This window comes from Melospiza melodia, chromosome 6 (assembly GCF_035770615.1).
Source record: "Melospiza melodia melodia isolate bMelMel2 chromosome 6, bMelMel2.pri, whole genome shotgun sequence".
Classification (NCBI taxonomy): domain Eukaryota; kingdom Metazoa; phylum Chordata; class Aves; order Passeriformes; family Passerellidae; genus Melospiza; species Melospiza melodia.
This window is the reverse complement of record NC_086199.1, coordinates 2,141,437-2,150,158: the sequence shown is the minus strand read 5'-3', so window position 1 is coordinate 2,150,158 and position 8,722 is coordinate 2,141,437. Positions and strand designations below refer to the sequence as shown.

The following is an 8,722-nucleotide window of genomic DNA, read 5'->3' as shown; positions in this document are numbered from 1 at the left end:
AGGGGATGGAATGGGACGGCATTTCAGCTCCCTCCCAACCAAAACCACGCTGGATTCCATCAGCCGTCGGGCCGCGGGGCGGGCAGCGCCCTGTAACAGCCTCACGGCAGCGGTTCCCGGAGCGGCGCCGGGCAGCAGCGGAGCGGGGCCGAGCCTGCACCGGGGCTGGGCCGGGCTCGGAGCGGGGCCGGGCTCGGAGCGGGGCCCGCGTTGGCCGCGCCGGGGCGCTGCGGCGGCGCGGAGGCGCTGCCGGGCCGTCCCGTCCCGAGCCGAGCGAACCCAGCCCGGCTCGGCCGCGGAAGGAGAACGAGAAGGAGGAGGAGAAGGAGGAGGAGGAGGAAAAGGAGGAGGAGGCGGCGGTGGCGGTGCTCCCCCTCCGTCCGTCCCTCCCTCCCCGGCGGGACAAAGGGCTGCGGCGCGCAGGTAGGAGCCGGCCCGGCCTGGCCGCCCCGGCGGACGGGCCGCAGCGCCGGCGGCACCGGAGCTCCCTCCCCGCCCGGCCTCGCTCCCCGCCCGGCCCGGCTCTTCCTGGTTGCCCCGAGGAGCCCCGGGAGCCGCGGAGGGCGCGGCCGCCCGCCCGCCTTTGTCTGGGCCGCCCGGAGCCCCCCCGAGCCGCCGTTGCCGCCGCAGGAGCCATGGGCCGGGGGCCGCCGCGGTAGGAGCATCCCGGGGCCGGCGGGGACGCGGCGGGGCCATGGAGCCGGCGGCGCGGGCCAGCGGCGATATCCTGAGGCGGAACCCGCAGCAGGACTACGAGCTGATCCAGCGGGTGGGGAGCGGCACCTACGGCGACGTGTACAAGGTGAGCGGCGCGGGGGCGCCTCTGGCCGAGCCGGAGGATTCCCAGTTTTGAGAGAAAGGATTGAGCGTGAGGGAGGTGAGGCCCTGGCACGGGGTGCCCAGAGAGGCTGCGGCCATCCCTGCAAGTGTCCGGGGCCGGGCTGCACCGGGCATGGAACACCCTGGGATGGTGAAAGGTGTCCCTGCACATGGCTAAGGTGTTTGGCTGAATGAGATCTTTAAGGTTCCTCCCAGCCCAAACCATCCTGGGATTCTGTGCTTGCGGCACCACAGAAGGTTCTCTCTCTGCTGCCCTTCTTGGAGGTTTTATTGGTGAATATCGCAGGCGATTCTTCCTTCCCACGTTACTGCCCCAGGAGGTAGAGGATATCTCTTGGCTGTACCTGCTTGCAGAACGCATCCAGTTAAAGCACCTGATTAAAAGGGTGCCACTTTATCCCCGAGGTTAATAATAGCCCGTGAAAGGCAGAAGCAGATTAAAGCTCTTCAGAAGCTGGAACGGAGCTGCAGCACAAGGTAGAGTTAGTGCAGCAGAGCAAGTAGATGCTCTTGGAATGGTGCATACAAAAAGTGACCCTGTCCATGGCAGGGAGTTGGAACTGGGTGATCTTTTAGGTCCCTTCCAAGCCAAACCATTCTGGGATTCTGTAATTCATATTATTGCTCACATCAGCAGAACCACGTGTGGGGGACAGGAGGTGCAGGCAGTGGTGTGTTCTTCTCATAGGAGCCCTGTCCTCATCCTTCAGGGATGTTCCTCACACCTCAGGCATGTTCCTCACACCTCAGGGATGTTCAGCAGCTTTTAGGGCTGGGTGAATGATAAAGAAAGCCTCAAAGTTTTCAACCTGTGCGTGTTCAGCTGCACGGGGAGGGAGGGAGCTGTGGGATGTTTTCCTTTGTAGTGCTGTTGAGTGTGTTTAAAATAGACCTGACACAGCCAAGCGTGCAAGGGAAGGTGTGTTGCTGTGCCACATGAAAGGCAGCAGTAATTGCTCCTGCTGGGGGAGGCTCTTTGCTAATGCTCAAATTGAAGTTTTATGGATGGATCCTGTTCCCACCACCCCTTTGAAATGGTTACTTATGACCTCAGGGAGTTATTTTTAAAAGTTTTCATGGTGCATATTTACCTTCCTCTTTTGTTTTTTTTTAATCCTATAGTGCCGTGCACAGATCAGTCAGCTTGTTTCCTAGGGATTCTCGCGCTAAATCCTTTAAAAGAACATTTCAGCTGTCATAAATCTGGAACTCTGCCTACCTTGAGCTGCTTTGTTTGTGTGTGCCTGCCCAGTGCAGGGCAGCGTGACAAGCAATAACCAGGCAGCGCGACAAGAAATAACTAGTTGCATTGCAGGGAAGTGTTTTTGTTTTTTTTTTGGTTTTTTTTTTTTTTTTTTGTGTGTCATCTCTTTATGTGGAAAAAGAAATATTCTGCTTCTCATTATCCTGGTAATTAGTGGAGAGCTGTGCTGACATGTCATCCAGCTTCCGCTTCCGGAGCCGGGCTGGATGCACAGCCCTGCTCCGCGCCGGGTAAACACATCCATCCCCTGGAAACGCAGAAACCACAGCCCTCTGCGCCCTCCTCCTCCTCTCCCTGCCTCCTGGAAAACCCTCCCGAAACGCTTTCAGATAAGGAGCAAACCCAAACTTGCTCCTGGTGCAGCCTGGCAAGCTCCGGTCCAGGTTCTTGGCAGGAGTTTCTGAGTCCGGACCGAGGATAAAGTTAATGAGTTTAAAGGAGTTTGAGAGGCTGCGTTTGTTTCTGGGTCATTGGTTTGCTCTTTGTTTTGGTAAAGGCCTGCAGCAGGAGCTGGATCGAGGGAATACTGAATCAGATGGCACTGCCTCTTATGACAAATACGCACAGCAAACTTCTATTTTAGAGTCACTGATGTTATGATAATTTTAAAAGCAAGGTAAACCTTTTTTTCTTGAAGGGACTTAATGTATAAACACTGTGCTTTTGTTTTTCTTAGCCCCTGGTGAGTCTCAGTGCAGATGGCACATCTTGGCTGTCGGAAGTGTTTATAAAATGAATTTATTAGTGAATATCCAAGCGTTTTTATGTTGCAGAGCTCGGGAAGGGTTTGCTGGAGAGGGCTCTTAAATTAAAATGGAATTTTCCCCTCACCTCTTCAAGTGGTTTCTCTGCTCCTTCACTAATAGTGAGTCACCAGTGTCTCCAGCACAGTTGTTTTTGGGATGTCTAAGCCAGGAGCCTCTCTGATTGTGGGACATCTGCCTCTTCCTCTGATGCTTTTTGGTGCTTGTGGTTAATGCTTTAAATTCCTCTTGGGGCATTTGGTAGCTTTTAGAGTAATTGGCTCTTTTTTGGATGGTGAAGGTGGAGGTTAAGCAAATATTTATCTTCACTATTAGGTTACAGAAGAATATTTAAAGGCTTTTCAAAAAATTCTCCTGCCCACTTTGCTTTTCATTACTACCATGAAAGCTTTAAACAGAGATGTGTTTTCTTAGTGTTTGTGGGGTTTATTTCTCTTGTCTGTCACATGGCACACAATGGCTGATTGTAGGATTGCTCCTAAGTGCTGGATTGTTGATGTTGTTTTAATATCTTTTTCCCCAAAATGCATTTCAGGGCTGGGGAGAAACCATCTGTAAATAAACTCTTGTCTATTCACAGCCTGTGTAAATAGATCCAAGTTTGTGTCTAGCAGTCTTGGAAGTAATTTCCATTACAATCCTGACTTGTTAGTTGTCTCATCTGTGGTGGGAAAGCTTTTTTTCCTTTTTAGTAGAAGATATTAGTATTAAACCATTGGAATAATTTATCCCTCACAGCATTGCACCAAAATATCTTGAATTATTGACTCGTAGAAAAGGTTGTAATAACAAAGATGAGAACTGGAACTTCATAATTTGCTGTTTAAAAAATAATATTTTTATGTCTCCAGTGTCACTCTAATCTGGCTTTCCTGGCTTCCCACTGTGGTCATCAAAATTAAAATCTCAAGGCAGTGTTTAAAGATGACATCAGTTTGTTCTGTTTGCATTCAGAAATTCTGAAATGCATCTGTTTCATGCTGAAACAGTTGTTATGTGTGGTTAATGAAGAAACACACATTTGACTGGCGTCTTGGAGCAGAAAATTGAAAAAAGCTGCTGGGGACTGTAAATGGAATGCAACCCTCATCGGTGGGAAGTGGCTGGTCAGATCCCATCCCAGGTCAATTCCCAGAGTGCTCAGGTGTTTCCCAGGATGGGTTCTCACACCACCATGACCTGGGGTGAACCTGCAGCTTCTCAGCAGGGCTTTGTAGCCCTCATGTGTTTGAGGCTGGCTTGGTACCCAGGTCACACCATCAGCTGCATCATCACCAGTTCCTGCACTCCCTGGTGTTTTCTGGAACTACTTGGAATGGCAGGAGACTGGGCTGTTTTGCTTAACTTGTGGAATTTGGTTGCATCACAGCATTGCTTGTGTGTAATTGTGGATCTTGGTGTCCTCAGGAGACTTTGGAAAACGGGACTTGAATTCAAGGGGGTAATTTCCTGCTGCTCATCCTTCCTGATGTTCCTGTATGGATTTGTTACTGGAGTGTATATAATGGCTCTGAAGAGGTTTGCTGGAGAGATTTAGGGGAAATACTCAGGTGTCCCAGCCAGGTTGGGTGAGGCTTGGAGCAGCCTGGGATGGTGGAAGTGTCCGTGGCAGGGCTGGGATGGGATTTAGGATCCCTCCCACCCCAGACCATTCCCAGGGCTCAGCTTTTTGTATTTTTCACTCCAAGTGCCCCAAAGAGAGTTTAACTGCTCCCTGCTCTGCAGAGGGGAACAAAGGGGTGCTTGATGTGTCTGGGTGTAAATCCATCCTTGTTGGAGGCTGTTGTTTGGCACTGAGCTGGGATGAACAGGGCATGTCTGTGCTCCCCGATGATCAAACATGACCTTGTGCAGCAGTTCTAAAGCTGGCTTGTTTGGGCTTCTCCAAGCAGGATTGTGAGCAGTGCCACAGTGCCTTTCTTGAAGAGTAAGCACAAGGGACAAGGAATGCACCAAATTCATGGCAGAAACTGCCTGTAAACAAGGGGCGTGTTTTTATTGAATAGCATCATATTTTATTTCATGATATTCATCATGACAATTTCATTCTTTCTGGAGTCACCCGCTCAGTCTCTCTTCTCTCGAGATTATTGTCATTATTTTTTAATCTCCTGCGCCAAATAAAAACATCAACTCAGAAGAAACCTGCAGTGTTTTCAATTTAGCAGAAACCTGCAGTGCTTTGCCACCTATTGCTGCTGGAAAATAGTGAGCAATGAAATTGGATTGTGGCACACACAGACTTTTTGCTCGAATGCAATTTAAAACAAACAACAAAAAAGATTTGTTTTCCTTTCTTGGTGTTTTCTTTTTTTCAAGGTTGCCATAAAAGTGTGACTCTGTCCAGTTTGAGTCAGGTTTCAGCTCTGCTTGTGTGGTCACTGCCTTGTTCTCAGAGCTCTGGATTCTCATTCCTGGCGCAGCCAAAGGCTGCTGAGAACCTGGGTTTGATGTTTAGAAAACAATTCTCAATGTCATTCTAATCTCTCAGATAATGAAAACTTATCAGTTTTTTTATCAGTGTTTTACTGCTTAAGTCAACAGGTTAAGAGCAGAGTATTAAAGCTTTTTTTGATACCAGAGAACAGTTATGGCTGTGACAGCTTTTAATCTCATATTCCCAACTTTCATACCAGCGTGTTTTGGCAGCTGCAGACCAATTGGATTTGGCCGTCCCTGACTCAGCACTCTGTCCCTGGTGAATTTCTGTAGCTTCCCCGTAGAAATGGCCATAAAACATCTGTCATGTGGGGGATTCCACTCCTGCCCTGCAGATCAAAGCCCTCTGCTCAGCAGTGTTTGCTGTAGCCATGCTGAACTCCGTGTGCTCTTTTTTTCCATGGAAATGCTGTTTGGAATGACATCAAACCAGGGCTCTTGAGTCTTTCTTCTTTCTCTTTCTTCCTCTTCTGGGGAATGGCATGCTTTTCTTTTAGGATGCAGTCAGTAGGATTTCTGCTTTGAGAACTGAGATGTTCTGTGGCTTGTTGACACCCTCTGTGAGGATGTTCAGCAACCTTTGGGTTTCCATTTGAAATGTTTGTAATAGGTTTTCTTATTAAGGATTTGGTCTTTGATGTGGGATGTTCCAAGCTGTTTGGCTTTAAATATTATATCCTGTCACTCATGTTTCTGTTTAGCAGGAGCTGTAGTGACAGGACAAGGAGTACTGGGTTCAGAGTGAAAGAAGGGAAATGAAGGTTGGATATTAGGAATAAATTCTTGGCTGGGAGGGTGGTGAGGCCCTGGGTGCCCAGAGCAGCTGTGGCTGCCCCTGGCAGGGCCCAAGGCCAGGTTGGACAGGGTTTGGAGCACCCTGGGACAGTGGAAGATGTCCCTGTCACGGCAAGGATGGAACTGGATGATTTTTAATGCCCTTTCCAGCCCAAACCGTTCTGGAATTCTTGGTGTTAATGGGAAGTTGCATGGTGGGAGTGGTGTTTCCCCTGTGGTTATTTCTCCCTGGCTCTTTCTTTGATATAGTAGGAGTCCTAGTAAAATCTGTGTATTGTATAAGTGGCCTTGCCCCAATCCTAGTTGTTCTAGATGGGTGGCAGCTGTGATGTCCTTCATTGGTGGCAGCTGTGGCTAATGAAGATAACTGGGATAAAAGGGGGGGGGTGGGTTGGGAGAGTTTTGGAGGAGCTCTGATGAAGCAGGAGTAGCCCTGCTGTGAAGGGCTGCGTGTGAGAAAACCACCCAGAAGGTGTGGGACTCTAGAAATATGAAATACAACAAGATAACAACACTTTGAGGAGCCAGGCACTCCCCAAAATCTTAAAAATAGAGGATGTGGTGGAGTTCCCATCCCTGGGTGTGTTTAACAAAGCCTGGATGTGGCACTGGGTGCCAGGGCTGAGTTGGGCTGTTGGGGCTGGGTTGGACTCCATGATCCTGAAGGTCTCTCCCAACCCAGTGATTCTGTGAATTCTGTGAATAAAATCTAATTTCTTCTCCATGTGAGATGTCCATGAAGAGGAAGCAAACAGTGCAGGTCACACAGCCCCCACCCCCTACAGCAGAGACCTGAGAGGGAAGAACAGATCAAAGCTGAGAGCATTTGCTGCCAGGATCTCCTTCCTTCCTCTCTGTCTCCAGAAGATGCAGTGGTCAGGTTCGTTGCCAGCACTTGGATACCCTGGAAAGGCTCCAGGGTTTCTGGGCTGATGCCGAGCCCCAGTTCTGTCAGAGGTGTGTGCTGGGAGCTCACAGATCATCCCTGTCTGAGGGAGCAGCTCTTCCTGTCAGCGAGGCCGTGACGGAGTTTGGCAGCGCGTCCTGCTGACACCAGCAGCTGTCCCTGCTCGTTGCAGCTGGAAAAACAACCTTCCCTGGCACCTTGAGCTGGGCTTGGCACCTGCTGCCTGCCTGCAGCTGGGAGGGAAGGGGAGAGCAGCAGCAGCCCAAGGTGATTGCAGCCCACAGGGACATCTCCATGTTCAAGAAGTTGTTCTGCAGCTCAAGGCAATCTCCTTGAGTGCCTGGTGGGTGAGGTTGCCAAGGCTTTTCACAAGGATGGGCAGTGATAAGATAAAAGGGAATGGCTTCAGAGGGCAGGGTTAGATGGGATATTGTGATTAAATTCCTGGCTGGGAGGGTGGGCAGGCCCTGGCCCAGGGTGCCCAGAGAAGCTCTGGCTGCCCCTGGATCCCTGGAAGGCCAAGGCTGGATGGGGCTTGGAGCAGGCTGAGACAGTGGAAGGTGTCCCTGTCATGGCAGGGGTGGAATTCCTTCCTAAACTCTCTCCCATCCCAAACCATTCTGGGACTTTCTCACATTTTGCCATTTCACTGAGTATTCAGAATTTAGATTTTCCAAAGAAGCCAGAAGAGTTCTTTCCCAGTTTCTGAAGGATTTCTGTCAGTAAAACACTCAGCAGGGTTTGGTGGACACAGCCACCTTGGATTTGGGGAGTTATGCTGCTCCCTAACCCATTCTGGATTTCCAATAAAATAATCACACATGGAGGCTGGATAAACTCTTCCTTCCTAGATGGACAAAAATTCATGAGTTTGGCACAGAGAGATTTCTGTTCTGCTCCTCAGCTTTCAAATTCTTTCACCCAAGTGCTGGAGTGATTCATTTCATCCAGCACAGTGGATAGATAATGTCTGCAAGCTCCTCCTCAGCCAAAATTCACCTTTTTCCATGATGGATGGAAAACTCTGTGAGGAGAAGCTGCAGCTTCACCTTGTCTTTGAAGTTCTTGAGTGAAAGAGCACATGGGAGGCTGAGCCACAAAATTATTTCCAGGATTGTCCTTTTCCAACACTTTTCCTAATCCTTTTGTGTTCCTCTATGTGTTTACACTGACTTCATTCTCCTAAAAATAGCAAAAATATTGTACAAATATAGTCATGGATAGCCTCAGAGCAAACAGTCCTGGTGTCCAAAACTGCAGCATTTATTGATCCTTCAAAATGGCATCTTTAGTGCCAGATTTAATATCTTGGCACATTGGGATTACTCCTCCCCCCAAGTGTATTTTTGTGTCTCCTGCATGAATGTCTAGGAAATTAATGTTTTCATAGGGATGAGGAAGATTTGTCTGGAGAAAGAATGTCTGCAAAAAGAAAGCTGAATGAACCATATTTTCAGCTCCGTGGGAAAAAGCTGCATTTGTAGCGTGTTTGAAATGTGAATTTTGAGGTGTTCCAGAAAGCCAAGTGCTGGATTTCTTCTTACTGAAGAGGTTATTGCAGGGGGATTCTCTTGTCTTGTTGATAAGAAATCATTCTTAAGGGTTTTTTTAAATAGCGTTGTCTTGTGCAGCATTAAAGGCATAACTTCTTATATTAGAGGGGATGATCCACCCAAAAAGCTGCATTTGTGCTTATTCACCCTAAAAAACCCA

At 49.1% G+C, this 8,722-nt stretch overlaps 1 protein-coding gene across 1 annotated transcript in view; it reads left to right on the top strand.

The window, feature by feature from the left end:
- Positions 1–660: 660 nt before the first annotated feature.
- MAP4K5 (mitogen-activated protein kinase kinase kinase kinase 5) overlaps positions 661–8,722 on the top strand; it is a 65,668-nt gene continuing 57,606 nt past the window's right edge. Inside the window, exon 1 of the mRNA XM_063159604.1 lies at positions 661–802. Coding sequence (XP_063015674.1) covers positions 695–802 — 108 coding nt within the window. The 5' untranslated portion in view covers positions 661–694. The remainder of the gene's footprint in view (positions 803–8,722) is intronic.